Genomic DNA, 16,023 nt, shown 5'->3' on the forward strand with positions numbered 1-16,023 from the left:
TGCCGCCTCTCCTTCCTTGCAAGGACGTATTGTATGTAACTTTATTTGGGAAGGCACCCCGGCATTGTACCAGCTCCCGGAGTGCCACTTCTACATGCAACTATATATATATATATATATATATATATATACATACATACATACATACATACATACATACATACATACATACACACACACACACACACACACACACACACACATATACATATATATATCCTTTCTTTATATAATAATATATTTTTCCTTTATATAATAATAATAATAATAATAATAATAATAATTTATGTAGTGTCACCAAATTATCCTGCAGTACACAGTGAGACCTTCAAAAATATAATTATATTTATAATTTGTATATGCATGTCTGTGATCCACAAAATACTCCCCCCTCAAAAAAAAAAGAAACAAAAAGTAAATGATTCTATTGTTTGGTTATTTTCATCATGCACAGAGATTGCATCACCAAGTATTTTCTAGGATCACTATGAGGAGCACTGCTAAAAATGTAACTCCTTCAGTGCTAAGGAAGAGAGGGACTAGTCCCCAGTACTATAGACATTCAAATGGGAAATACAAGAAACATACAGTATCTCCCCATTCTTCTGACTAGGGGCACACTCATTTGAAAGACAAGACTCCCCTCTTTCAAATGATTTGGCTCTTCAGTTGTTGTTTTGTGGTGATCACTAGTGATCACCAGACAATATGGAACGGTGTCTGAATTCACATCCCATCACCCACATACACAGGCAGTGTAAAGAACACCTGAGATGGGGAGGTTCTAATTAGAGATGAGCGGGTTCGGTTTCTCTGAATCCGAACCCGCCAGAACTTCATGTTTTTTTTCACGGGTCCGAGCGACTCGGATCTTCCCGCCTTGCTCGGTTAACCCGAGCGCGCCCGAACGTCATCATGACGCTGTCGGATTCTCGCGAGGCTCGGATTCTATCGCGAGACTCGGATTCTATATAAGGAGCCGCGCGTCGCCGCCATTTTCACACGTGCATTGAGATTGATAGGGAGAGGACGTGGCTGGCGTCCTCTCCGTTTAGACACTTGATTTACTAATTTTGGGGAGCATTAGGAGTACTCAGTAGTGTACAGTGCAGAGTTTTGCTGATAGTGACCAGTGACCACCACTTTTATTTATAATCCGTTCTCTGCCTGAAAAAAGCGATACACAGCACACAGTGACTCAGTCACATACATACCATATCTGTGTGCACTGCTCAGGCTCAGGCCAGTGTGCTGCATCATCTATATATATTATATATCTGTCTGACTGCTCAGCTCACACAGCTTATAATTGTGGGGGAGACTGGGGAGCACTACTGCAGTGCCAGTTATAGGTTATAGCAGGAGCCAGGAGTACATAATATTATATTAAAATTAAACAGTGCACACTTTTGCTGCAGGAGTGCCACTGCCAGTGTGACTAGTGACCAGTGACCTGACCACCAGTATATAATATTAGTAGTATACTATCTCTTTATCAACCAGTCTATATTAGCAGCAGACACAGTACAGTGCGGTAGTTCACGGCTGTGGCTACCTCTGTGTCGGCACTCGGCAGCCCGTCCATAATTGTATATACCAGTGACCTAACCATGGTTTTTTTTTCTTTCTTTATACATACATACTAGTTACGAGTATACTATCTCTTTATCAACCAGTCTATATATTAGCAGCAGACACAGTACAGTGCGGTAGTTCACGGCTGTGGCTACCTCTGTGTCGGCACTCGGCAGCCCGTCCATAATTGTATATACCACCTAACCGTGGTTTTTTTTTCTTTCTTTATACATACATACTAGTTACGAGTATACTATCTCTTTATCAACCAGTCTATATATTAGCAGCAGACACAGTACAGTGCGGTAGTTCACGGCTGTGGCTACCTCTGTGTCGGCACTCGGCAGCCCGTCCATAATTGTATATACCACCTAACCGTGGTTTTTTTTTCTTTCTTTATACATACATACTAGTTACGAGTATACTATCTCTTTATCAACCAGTCTATATATTAGCAGCAGACACAGTACAGTGCGGTAGTTCACGGCTGTGGCTACCTCTGTGTCGGCACTCGGCAGCCCGTCCATAATTGTATATACCACCTAACCGTGGTTTTTTTTTCTTTCTTTATACATACATACTAGTTACGAGTATACTATCTCTTTATCAACCAGTCTATATATTAGCAGCAGACACAGTACAGTGCGGTAGTTCACGGCTGTGGCTACCTCTGTGTCGGCACTCGGCAGCCCGTCCATAATTGTATATACCACCTAACCGTGTTTTTTTTTTTCTTTCTTTATACATACATACTAGTTACGAGTATACTATCTCTTTATCAACCAGTCTATATATTAGCAGCAGACACAGTACAGTGCGGTAGTTCACGGCTGTGGCTACCTCTGTGTCGGCACTCGGCAGCCCGTCCATAATTGTATATACCACCTAACCGTGGTTTTTTTTTCTTTCTTTATACATACATACTAGTTACGAGTATACTATCTCTTTATCAACCAGTCTATATATTAGCAGCAGACACAGTACAGTGCGGTAGTTCACGGCTGTGGCTACCTCTGTGTCGGCACTCGGCAGCCCGTCCATAATTGTATATACCACCTAACCGTGGTTTTTTTTTCTTTCTTTATACATACATACTAGTTACGAGTATACTATCTCTTTATCAACCAGTCTATATATTAGCAGCAGACACAGTACAGTGCGGTAGTTCACGGCTGTGGCTACCTCTGTGTCGGCACTCGGCAGCCCGTCCATAATTGTATATACCACCTAACCGTGGTTTTTTTTTCTTTCTTTATACATACATACTAGTTACGAGTATACTATCTCTTTATCAACCAGTCTATATATTAGCAGCAGACACAGTACAGTGCGGTAGTTCACGGCTGTGGCTACCTCTGTGTCGGCACTCGGCAGCCCGTCCATAATTGTATACTAGTATCCAATCCATCCATCTCCATTGTTTACCTGAGGTGCCTTTTAGTTGTGCCTATTAAAATATGGAGAACAAAAATGTTGAGGTTCCAAAATTAGGGAAAGATCAAGATCCACTTCCACCTCGTGCTGAAGCTGCTGCCACTAGTCATGGCCGAGACGATGAAATGCCAGCAACGTCGTCTGCCAAGGCCGATGCCCAATGGCATAGTACAGAGCATGTCAAAACCAAAACACCAAATATCAGTAAAAAAAGGACTCCAAAACCTAAAATAAAATTGTCGGAGGAGAAGCGTAAACTTGCCAATATGCCATTTACCACACGGAGTGGCAAGGAACGGCTGAGGCCCTGGCCTATGTTCATGGCTAGTGGTTCAGCTTCACATGAGGATGGAAGCACTCAGCCTCTCGCTAGAAAACTGAAAAGACTCAAGCTGGCAAAAGCACCGCAAAGAACTGTGCGTTCTTTGAAATCCCAAATCCACAAGGAGAGTCCAATTGTGTCGGTTGCGATGCCTGACCTTCCCAACACTGGACGTGAAGAGCATGCGTCTTCCACCATTTGCACGCCCCCTGCAAGTGCTGGAAGGAGCACCCGCAGTCCAGTTCCTGATAGTCAGATTGAAGATGTCAGTGTTGAAGTACACCAGGATGAGGAGGATATGGGTGTTGCTGGCGCTGGGGAGGAAATTGACCAGGAGGATTCTGATGGTGAGGTGGTTTGTTTTAGTCAGGCACCCGGGGAGACACCTGTTGTCCGTGGGAGGAATATGGCCGTTGACATGCCAGGTGAAAATACCAAAAAAATCAGCTCTTCGGTGTGGAGGTATTTCACCAGAAATGCGGACAACAGGTGTCAAGCCGTGTGTTCCCTTTGTCAAGCTGTAATAAGTAGGGGTAAGGACGTTAACCACCTCGGAACATCCTCCCTTATACGTCACCTGCAGCGCATTCATAATAAGTCAGTGACAAGTTCAAAAACTTTGGGTGACAGCGGAAGCAGTCCACTGACCAGTAAATCCCTTCCTCTTGTAACCAAGCTCACGCAAACCACCCCACCAACTCCCTCAGTGTCAATTTCCTCCTTCCCCAGGAATGCCAATAGTCCTGCAGGCCATGTCACTGGCAAGTCTGACGAGTCCTCTCCTGCCTGGGATTCCTCCGATGCATCCTTGCGTGTAACGCCTACTGCTGCTGGCGCTGCTGTTGTTGCCGCTGGGAGTCGATGGTCATCCCAGAGGGGAAGTCGTAAGCCCACTTGTACTACTTCCAGTAAGCAATTGACTGTTCAACAGTCCTTTGCGAGGAAGATGAAATATCACAGCAGTCATCCTACTGCAAAGCGGATAACTGAGTCCTTGACAACTATGTTGGTGTTAGACGTGCGTCCGGTATCCGCCGTTAGTTCACAGGGAACTAGACAATTTATTGAGGCAGTGTGCCCCCGTTACCAAATACCATCTAGGTTCCACTTCTCTAGGCAGGCGATACCGAGAATGTACACGGACGTCAGAAAAAGACTCACCAGTCTCCTAAAAAATGCAGTTGTACCCAATGTCCACTTAACCACGGACATGTGGACAAGTGGAGCAGGGCAGGGTCAGGACTATATGACTGTGACAGCCCACTGGGTAGATGTATGGACTCCCGCCGCAAGAACAGCAGCGGCGGCACCAGTAGCAGCATCTCGCAAACGCCAACTCTTTCCTAGGCAGGCTACGCTTTGTATCACCGCTTTCCAGAATACGCACACAGCTGAAAACCTCTTACGGCAACTGAGGAAGATCATCGCGGAATGGCTTACCCCAATTGGACTCTCCTGTGGATTTGTGGCATCGGACAACGCCAGCAATATTGTGTGTGCATTAAATATGGGCAAATTCCAGCACGTCCCATGTTTTGCACATACCTTGAATTTGGTGGTGCAGAATTTTTTAAAAAACGACAGGGGCGTGCAAGAGATGCTGTCGGTGGCCAGAAAAATTGCGGGACACTTTCGGCGTACAGGCACCACGTACAGAAGACTGGAGCACCACCAAAAACTACTGAACCTGCCCTGCCATCATCTGAAGCAAGAAGTGGTAACGAGGTGGAATTCAACCCTCTATATGCTTCAGAGGTTGGAGGAGCAGCAAAAGGCCATTCAAGCCTATACAATTGAGCACGATATAGGAGATGGAATGCACCTGTCTCAAGTGCAGTGGAGAATGATTTCAACGTTGTGCAAGGTTCTGATGCCCTTTGAACTTGCCACACGTGAAGTCAGTTCAGACACTGCCAGCCTGAGTCAGGTCATTCCCCTCATCAGGCTTTTGCAGAAGAAGCTGGAGGCATTGAAGAAGGAGCTAAAAGGGAGCGATTCCGCTAGGCATGTGGGACTTGTGGATGCAGCCCTTAATTCGCTTAACAAGGATTCACGGGTGGTCAATCTGTTGAAATCAGAGCACTACATTTTGGCCACCGTGCTCGATCCTAGATTTAAAGCCTACCTTGGATCTCTCTTTCCGGCAGACACAGGTCTGCTGGGGTTGAAAGACCTGCTGGTGACAAAATTGTCAAGTCAAGCGGAACGCGACCTGTCAACATCTCCTCCTTCACATTCTCCCGCAACTGGGGGTGCGAGGAAAAGGCTCAGAATTCCGAGCCCACCCGCTGGCGGTGATGCAGGGCAGTCTGGAGCGACTGCTGATGCTGACATCTGGTCCGGACTGAAGGACCTGACAACGATTACGGACATGTCGTCTACTGTCACTGCATATGATTCTCTCAACATTGATAGAATGGTGGAGGATTATATGAGTGACCGCATCCAAGTAGGCACGTCACACAGTCCGTACTTATACTGGCAGGAAAAAGAGGCAATTTGGAGGCCCTTGCACAAACTGGCTTTATTCTACCTAAGTTGCCCTCCCACAAGTGTGTACTCCGAAAGAGTGTTTAGTGCCGCCGCTCACCTTGTCAGCAATCGGCGTACGAGGTTACATCCAGAAAATGTGGAGAAGATGATGTTCATTAAAATGAATTATAATCAATTCCTCCGCGGAGACATTGACCAGCAGCAATTGCCTCCACAAAGTACACAGGGAGCTGAGATGGTGGATTCCAGTGGGGACGAATTGATAATCTGTGAGGAGGGGGATGTACACGGTGATATATCGGAGGGTGAAGATGAGGTGGACATCTTGCCTCTGTAGAGCCAGTTTGTGCAAGGAGAGATTAATTGCTTCTTTTTTGGGGGGGGTCCAAACCAACCCGTCATATCAGTCACAGTCGTGTGGCAGACCCTGTCACTGAAATGATGGGTTGGTTAAAGTGTGCATGTCCTGTTTTGTTTATACAACATAAGGGTGGGTGGGAGGGCCCAAGGACAATTCCATCTTGCACCTCTTTTTTCTTTTCTTTTTCTTTGCATCATGTGCTGATTGGGGAGGGTTTTTTGGAAGGGACATCCTGCGTGACACTGCAGTGCCACTCCTAGATGGGCCCGGTGTTTGTGTCGGCCACTAGGGTCGCTAATCTTACTCACACAGTCAGCTACCTCATTGCGCCTCTTTTTTTCTTTGCGTCATGTGCTGTTTGGGGAGGGTTTTTTGGAAGGGACATCCTGCGTGACACTGCAGTGACACTCCTAGATGGGCCCGGTGTTTGTGTCGGCCACTAGGGTCACTAATCTTACTCACACAGCTACCTCATTGCGCCTCTTTTTTTCTTTGCGTCATGTGCTGTTTGGGGAGGGTTTTTTGGAAGGGACATCCTGCGTGACACTGCAGTGCCACTCCTAGATGTGCCCGGTGTTTGTGTCGGCCACTAGGGTCGCTAATCTTACTCACACAGCTACCTCATTGCGCCTCTTTTTTTCTTTGCGTCATGTGCTGTTTGGGGAGGGTTTTTTGGAAGGGACATCCTGCGTGACACTGCAGTGCCACTCCTAGATGGGCCCGGTGTTTGTGTCGGCCACTAGGGTCGCTAATCTTACTCACACAGCTACCTCATTGCGCCTCTTTTTTTCTTTGCGTCATGTGCTGTTTGGGGAGGGTTTTTTGGAAGGGACATCCTGCGTGACACTGCAGTGCCACTCCTAGATGGGCCCGGTGTTTGTGTCGGCCACTAGGGTCGCTAATCTTACTCACACAGCTACCTCATTGCGCCTCTTTTTTTCTTTGCGTCATGTGCTGTTTGGGGAGGGTTTTTTGGAAGGGACATCCTGCGTGACACTGCAGTGCCACTCCTAGATGGGCCCGGTGTTTGTGTCGGCCACTAGGGTCGCTAATCTTACTCACACAGTCAGCTACCTCATTGCGCCTCTTTTTTTCTTTGCGTCATGTGCTGTTTGGGGAGGGTTTTTTGGAAGGGCCATCCTGCGTGACACTGCAGTGCCACTCCTAGATGGGCCCGGTGTTTGTGTCGGCCACTAGGGTCGCTAATCTTACTCACACAGCTACCTCATTGCGCCTCTTTTTTTCTTTGCGTCATGTGCTGTTTGGGGAGGGTTTTTTGGAAGGGCCATCCTGCGTGACACTGCAGTGCCACTCCTAGATGGGCCCGGTGTTTGTGTCGGCCACTAGGGTCGCTAATCTTACTCACACAGCTACCTCATTGCGCCTCTTTTTTTCTTTGCGTCATGTGCTGTTTGGGGAGGGTTTTTTGGAAGGGACATCCTGCGTGACACTGCAGTGCCACTCCTAGATGGGCCCGGTGTTTGTGTCGGCCACTAGGGTCGCTTATCTTACTCACACAGCGACCTCGGTGCAAATTTTAGGACTAAAAATAATATTGTGAGGTGTGAGGTATTCAGAATAGACTGAAAATGAGTGTAAATTATGGTTTTTGAGGTTAATAATACTTTGGGATCAAAATGACCCCCAAATTCTATGATTTAAGCTGTTTTTTAGTGTTTTTGGAAAAAAACACCCGAATCCAAAACACACCCGAATCCGACAAAAATAATTCGGTGAGGTTTTGCCAAAACGCGTTCGAACCCAAAACACGGCCGCGGAACCGAACCCAAAACACAAAACCTGAAAAATTTCAGGCGCTCATCTCTAGTTCTAATACCCAGATCTCACTGGCATATCTATAATGGTTGCAGTGTGCCAGCAGCAGTTTCCCCCCCCCCCCCCCCCCACCTCTAAATTTTGCAGACGACAACTTATTTTGTTTAGTATATTCAGAAATATATTGCTTGTGCAGCTGATACTAAGGACTGTGCTAGGGGAGTGCTACACAGAGGTGGGGGTGCTGCATGCATACAGGCTCCCCTAGTCATTAAGATCCCCTGTTATGACATCAATAAACACAGGGGATCTCCTAATTTAATGCAGAAGGTTGTCCACTTTTCAGAATGTCTTGTGCTGCCATATTATGCTTACACATTTTTTGCGTTCAAATATAGCTATTGTTATGATTTTATGGCTATAAAATGTGTAAAATCCTGATTGTTGCCATCTTGGAGGGGGTGGATTAATGCTGAAGCAAGAACAAGGGTATCCTTTAGTGGTGGCTACACACTTTTTTTTATTTAGCTTTCTTGCTATTTCAATAAATAAAGCACATTTTTGGCAATGTTGAGTAGATTGTTTTGCTGTGTAAAGTGAAATACAACCTGATGTTATTTATAAGCAAACTGGTGTTATATTCTGGAAATAGTGTTTGAGAAAAAAAAACAAGGTAATGTACAATTAGTGTAAATGCAGCACATCTAATTAATGAAATTGATATTTCATAAAAACAGAGAAACAATTGGCTCAGCAGCAAAGGGGTTAATGGGGGTATAGAATCTCAGGAGCAGTGTGAGGAAAAATAGGAGTATTTTTTTAACATGTTTTAGCAAATTTTTAGCACAATGAGCCAGATGATATAAAACAAATTATCTTTTATAGAAAACCGAAAGTTCGTAAAAATGCTGTTTTGGAATTCTAGACCTGTTTCTATTAAAAAAAAAGTAAAAAAATTTAAAAATAAAACAAACAAAAAAGAAAAGCAAACAAAAAATGTAAATTAATCTCTAGAAGGACATATTGGTTCTATCACCATATCTTGTCTGTGAGTAATCTCTACATGAATACCAAGCATATATAAGAAGGGAGTGCAGTGGATGCCTTTTGTGTATTTGATAAAAATTTACACACACACACACACACACACACACACACACACACACACACACACACACACACACACACTGTCCTGCATAAACAGTAGCCAGAAAGTCAATGTCACGTTACTGGTTGGAGGACAGGTGCATCAATCATTGGAGACATGTCTTATTTACATAACGAGGCACTGCAATTAGGTCCAGGTGCCACCATGATCAGTAACACCTCATAAAGCCATTTTCTAGTCCCTTTGGGCGTTTAATTGATCAATAGTGAGTTCTGCATTTCCATCAGACGCCCTCTCTCCTGATAGGAATTGTTCCAGTCACATGTGTGATGAGTGACAATTAAGGCATCAGGTCCTGACAACTGGCCTATAGCTTTAAGCAGGAAGAGACCTGGCGGTAGGTGCTGCTGATATCACCACCATCCGTCACAGTACAACCTAACTGCTGAGATTATTCTGAGACTGTTGACAACGTTCCTTATCACTGAGACAAGAGACTCGCTATCTGTGTGAATGATCATTTCTTTATTTAACCAACAACTAATAGGGCAACATCTGACACTGCGGCTTCTTTACACCATCAACTGCGAGGAGTCACTATATATGAAAGACCAGAAGTTTCTTGAGAAGTGTTTCGTTTTTTAAATAAACACTTAGGCTTATGTGACTATACAGTATGTATGTATATATATATATATATATATATATATATATATCACTCAAAGACGGGTGGCACTCACGAGGACTTGTCACAGCAGAAAGAAAAAACGAGAGAGACTGAGTGAGACTGGTCTGACGAAAGCTAGAATATAGCTGAAACGTTACCAGAGCTCAGTCTCTCTCGTTTTTTCTTTCTGCTGTGACAAGTCCTCGTGAGTGCCACCCGTCTTTGAGTGATTTACATTGGCATGTAGCCAGGGAAGGCACCGAGGCAGCTGATAATAGAGACAGAGTGCCGGTCATTTTGGAATATATATATATATACATATATATATATAGTGATAAAAAAATTATTTCGTCACTTGACACAGCGATAAAACAATCTCTCAACTCAATTTACCAATTAATGGGGGTGATTCAAACCTGATCGCTACTGTGCGTTTTCACACAGCGGGTGATCAGCAATAGAGTGCGCATGCACCGCAATGCACACGCGCGTCGGCCAACAACAAAGGACATCGCCGGTCAGCAACAGCATGGTGTGAAAATTTCATTCGCACAGGCGTTCACAAGGTGATTGGCAGGAAGAGGGTGGTAACTGACCGTTTACTGGGAGTATCCGGAATAACGTAGGCGCTCCCAAGCGTTTTCAGGGAGGGTGTGTGACGTCAGCTCCGGCCCCGATCAGCCTGTTCTCATCACACTGTAGGAGTAAGTCCTGGGCTGCGCACACACTGCACACACTGGATTTTTGCAGCTCAGCGTACACAAGGGATTGCACACTTGCGCTGTGAATTTACAAAACCCCTTGGGATTACTATTAGAGATGAGCGGGTTCGGGTTTTACTCGGATTTACTCGGTTCTCAAAACGGCATCTTATTGGCTATTCAAAACACGAGACATCCGTGAGCCAATAAAATGCCGTTTTGAGAACCGAGTAAATCCGAGTAAAACCGAACCCGCTCATCTCTAATTACAATCCTCCTTGGCGACAATCTGAATGCAGGACAGCAAAGTCAGCAGTCCAGTGATCAGGTCTGAATCACCCCCAATGTTTGCCAGAGCTGATTAATGCTCAGCTCCCCATTGATTCTGGTTGTCCGGTATAAATGGGAGCCTATCGCTTCACCAGCCAGTCTTGGTGCCTTCTGGGCCTTCGCGAGCCAAGCCCTGACTTTTCTGCAAACATGTTCACGTCTTTCAGCAAATGTAAAAGTACCAAAATGGGCCACAAAAGAGAGTCTTCACTCCAAGCATTATCCATGCTCTTACGTGGCAAACCTTCAGATTGACTATAGATGCTTTTATTTTGTTTCAACGTACTCAAATGAATGCCTTTATTTATCAATGAGTGATAAATTTCACTGTGAGTCATAAATTGCACCGTCCTAACTGTCATTTTTCAAACCCAGCCTGTGACATGGAAGTTAGGAGCTGATTGGCTGGTGCAATTTATCACAGTGAAATGTATCACTCATTGATAAATGAGGGCATAAATACTTTAATCACAACTTTTCCATTGTTTTGCATAGCAAGGAATCCCTTAAAGCACTGTGTGTGTGAGCGGTGTTGAAATTCACACTTTGAAAAATGGGGTGTTAATTTACCACTAATTTGCCACTTAATGTATCACTAAACAAAGTTAGTACTTTCCAGTCATTGAAGGAATTATGGGATTTTACCTAATTCACTGTCAAACAGTTAATTTGAGAAATTCCATGAAAGTTTCTGTGTAAAAGCAGCGCTTGATTCAGAGGTTGGCTCAGGTACTGCGCCGCACGTAGATTCCAGGTTATTGTGAATCTGTGACTGTGCAAGGTACTTTCTGCACTTGTGCCGGACAGGCCTTGTGATCTCGCCGGCACTTCCCCTCTGCCATTGCCTGATTGGCAAGCAGCGGGATTGAGGGGCGGGGGAGGTCTTTGTTCCCAGGAACGGGGTCGTGATGCCCCCATTTTCTGGGAGAGCAAGCAGAGCCGGGAGGTCTGCGTGTTACCACACAGACTTCCTGGCCTGGCAGCCCCTGCTTCCATCGGTCAGCTGAGTAAGCTGGAGCTTCCTGAGCTGGCCTTCTGCGTGGACAATTGCGACCGCTGGATCCCAGCTTGCGATGTCGGTCACAGTGCTGGGATCGCAGCTACATGCAGGAGGCATCTCTTCTACTGAGACGCCTGCTCTCATGCAGCATTGCATTTTTGTCAATCTCTGAGTCAGACCATAAGAGAGAAGGCCCATGTGCACTCTCCTTGTAGGCCCTTATCCTCTCTCGCCCCCGATTCCAGTGATTAGACTCTGGCATTGTACTAAAGTCTACTGCGCGGGAACATTGTGCCCACATCATTTTCCTGTGTAAGTGCAGATCACTAGGCAAATGGCGCCTGTGCCATTTTCTCAGTAATAACTGCGGCACTGAAGGACAGGTAAGTATTGTATATGGGTGCAGGGTGTGCAGTGTGGGCTCCCCTGGACCCAGGGGAGCTTGTAAACCGCAAACCCTGCGCCAGTGTCGGACTGGGGCATGTAGGGCCCACCGGGGGAATGCAGTGGTAGGGGCCCATGTTTAGGGGTGTGGTCAATCTGCAGAGGGAGTGTGGCCTGCCACCACATTGGTTTGACTAACCATTAGAGAGTGCAACATCTGGGCCCCTTCATTAAATTCAGCTGCTGCATGCATGATAATGTACCAGATTAATAACAACAATGCACTGTAGAAAATACACCATAGTCCAGTATAAGGTAACATATGTATAATGTATAATTCAAGTGCACAGTCTGGAAGCCTGCCCTGCGCCCATTGTAGTTACGTTTATGCCAAAAAGGTCAAACAACATTTTTCTCAGGCTATAGAGAAAACAACAGGTATATATTCAATATATTATCAATAGTCCTAGTAATAATAGTATTATGAGATATTTAATTGTATATTTTATTTTTGTGCATTTTTTTACATCACAGAACTCATCTCTTTGCTGTGCAAGTGTTACTTCAGTGTTTTATTTTTAAAATTATAAAAATAAAAATGTGTTGTAAAAATCATGAAAATATTTAAGTTTACACTAAAGATACTTTTCTGCAATACATTTTAACTTCAGTGCAGTATTGTAAAAATTATATAGAAGTTTTTGCTTTTGTGGCATCATAGTATTTAAAAAAAAATGTTTTAGGAAGTACTAAATAATTCTGTTATGTATTTATTATTTAGTAACGCAATACGTACGTGCATTTAGTGGATGTAAAAATTAATTATTCATTTGAATAATTTGTATTTTTTTCTTTTCTGTTTTAAATCAGTCATTATTTAGACTTCACATACCTATTACACAATAAAATAAAAGCAACATTGTGATTAAAAAAGTTAATCCAGCATCTATATATTTTTTACATTCTCCCATAAAAGTGTACAGAAAATATTTAAAGTATGTACAAAAAAATAAGCCCTATTACAATTTTCTAAAATTATCATATAAAAAAAACTTTATTTTTTATTTTTAAATATTATTTATTCTGAAATAAAATATTATATACCGTATTTTACTGTATATAAAAAGAATATGTGAAAAGTTCATGTGTAACTATTACCTGGAGCAAAATAATTAACATTAGAAAGATGGAAGTAATGTCCCTGAAGTTGCAGACAGGTAAGGAGAACAATGAATGAAAAGAGTTTTTTGTTCTCTCTGGTGCCTCTCTGATGGTGATGCCTTGTCTGTCTGTATCCACCCAATGGTTCTCTGTTGAGCTATTCAACTGGTTGTTCAGAAAAAGACACACCTATCACTGGCCTCAGGCAAGTAGGCCCTGGGAGGTTTAAATAGAGGCATCCTTCATTACTGAAACAGATTACCAGAAGCAGCTAGACTTTTGAAGGTGCTGCCAAAAACTATGACCTCCTTCCAACTTCCAACACCCCAGAGACCTCCAACTTCAAACCCACAGATACATCATCCAAAAAGTGCTCAGGAAGCCCCAGAGATGGCAGTTTATTGTGATAACTTCAGCATGTACCACCAGCAGAACCTGCACACATCTCAGAGAGCACCCAACTATGGACTAGGGGATTATGCTCCTCCAAGTAACCCCTACTTATGGTTTGGTGGCACTGGAGTCAACAATTCACCCAGCTACCTTCATGGAAACAATCCCTCTCCCTACATGCCTGCATCTTATGGATCTCAGCGTCAGTTCCTACCAAATTCATCATGCTTTGCTGGGTCAGAGCTTGGCTGGTTGTCTATGGCTTCCCAGGAAGAACTCCTGAAGCTGGTGAGGCCTCCGTACTCATACTCAGCTCTCATTGCCATGGCCATTCAGAATTCTCCAGAAAAGAAACTGACCCTAAGCAATATCTACCAGTACGTGTCAGACAACTTCCCTTACTACAAGAAGAGTAAAGCTGGGTGGCAGAATTCTATCCGGCACAACTTGTCCTTGAACAACTGCTTCAAGAAAGTCCCAAGAGATGAAAATGACCCAGGTAAGAAAGTGTTCAAAACAATCATCAACTTTTAGTTCGTTGTCTCCAACAATGTGGTTAGAATTTTGAGCAATATATATTAATGATACTCAATAATTTCTGGCAGTAAACTGCATTTTATTTATGGTTCTGCACTACGTTTCAGCATAATATGTATATTTGTAATATGTTTGGTTCCCAAGCTAGAAACTAGTGATACTAATGTCTCATTTTTTACCTATTGAGAAGTGCTAAATAATTTACTATTGTATATTTTTATAGCTTTAGTTTTTCTTTAGCCTGTTTGTTCTCATAGTTGTAAATATCACATATATAGTTTTTAGATACATTGTTGATTATCACTGCTTAATGTTAATCATTTTTTGTGTCCATTTAAAATGGCAAAAAATTTTTTGGATAGCCAAGTAATGTTTTCTTATTATACTCATGTTACATCTGGCAATGATTGATAGTTTGCAGTTTATGTGTTGAATAGCTCTGGTCTTCCTCTTATACCAATATTACTTTATTTTCAGGTAAGGGAAACTATTGGACTCTGGACTCAAACTGTGAGAAGATGTTTGACAACGGCAATTTCCGCAGAAAGAGAAAAAGCAAATCGGAGTCCAACTCGTCTAAGATTTCAAAAACTGGGGAAGATCATTTAATCTCAAGCAAAAAAGGGAAAGAGAGCCCAATGAGTTCTACAGCATTATCACCTGCAGCGGAGACCTCATCTCCTGATATAAAAACCATATCACCACCAGCAGTCCCTTATACACCTTGTCTAAACAACTTTCTCAACAGTTTTGCATCTATTGAAACAAACTCAGCAAGTAAACAAATGCCCTTGGGACTGGCCAATGAGTTATCCCAGAGAAACATTTCCAACTTCAACCCAATCCCTTCTGCAGATCCAGCAGGAGACGCTCAGGACAATAATCTGTTCTACAGCAGGGCCTCTTATTACAACTCCTTCTCTACAAACAATCAGATGCCACCCCAGTTCCTCCAACAGCTGCAATCTCAACAACCTCCCATATACGGCAAGTACTGACCTATGGGACCATTGCAGTATTTTGTATAGGAGAACAGCGTACGTTGGGTGAACACTTTATCCTATTCTGGACTTGAGTGACTGTACTGTATTACCACCATGAACTTATGAATTGTACATAGATGCTCTTTGACTTTTTTGCGTCTTTTTATGCTGCAATTTTGGCTAGCAATACTGTAACCGTTTCATCTTAGCTTTTATGTTTTGTAATGTAAATTATGCTTTTATTATTGTGTTATTTATGAGAAATAAAAACCTGTACATTGCTAGAAAAAGACTGTAGTCCTCATCCGTAACCCAAATAGACTTCCTTCTGTACCTTATCTTTATTTCATTTGGTCCAACCGTAGGCAAAAATTCACTCCTCAGAAATGCGGCACCTGTTGGTACCTGTAGTTTGTAGTTCCACTACAACTGCTGGGACATGACTGTCTTATGAAAATACCTATTTTTTTTGTTCTTCCCTAGTCCATTTAGACCAAATGATGAGGGGACCTACATGCAGTAGGCACCGTCACCATGCAATGGGCATCCGACCCCCATACCTGCGCTGGCAGAGACTGGGGGTTGCTTTGTGTGTGTGTGTGTGTGTGTGTGTGTGTGTGTGTGGCTCTCCCCTGCCCTTTTCTAGCTCTCGGTGGAGCGGCCATCTTGCCTGCTACGTATTCCAAAGGATGGCATATGTGTGGAACAGAGCAAAGACTCTGGCACAGTGCTATCATTCCAAATACATAGCCGGAAACATGGCGGAATACATAGCTGGAAAGATGACTATGCTGTCTA

The 16,023-nt window shown here is 43.6% G+C and overlaps 1 protein-coding gene across 1 annotated transcript; it reads left to right on the forward strand.

Moving 5' to 3' along the window:
- The first annotated feature begins 13,612 nt into the window (after positions 1-13,612).
- On the forward strand, positions 13,613-15,385 carry LOC135007576 (forkhead box protein I1c-like). The gene is made up of 2 exons (XM_063952139.1): positions 13,613-14,204; positions 14,720-15,385. The coding sequence occupies exons 1-2, from the start codon at positions 13,613-13,615 to the stop codon at positions 15,238-15,240; spliced, it is 1,113 nt and encodes a 370-aa protein (XP_063808209.1). The 3' UTR covers positions 15,241-15,385.
- Positions 15,386-16,023: the final 638 nt, after the last annotated feature.

The sequence above is a fragment of the Pseudophryne corroboree genome, chromosome 1 (assembly GCF_028390025.1).
Source record: "Pseudophryne corroboree isolate aPseCor3 chromosome 1, aPseCor3.hap2, whole genome shotgun sequence".
Taxonomy (NCBI): Eukaryota; Metazoa; Chordata; class Amphibia; order Anura; family Myobatrachidae; genus Pseudophryne; species Pseudophryne corroboree.

Bases quoted from the DNA above. Each gene is read 5' to 3' on its own strand.
- LOC135007576 (XM_063952139.1), top strand. From the start codon at position 13,613: ATGACCTCCTTCCAACTTCCAACACCCCAGAGACCTCCAACTTCAAAC. The intron at 14,205-14,719 runs GTAAGAAAGTGT...CTTTATTTTCAG, and splicing joins AAGAGATGAAAATGACCCAG to GTAAGGGAAACTATTGGACT.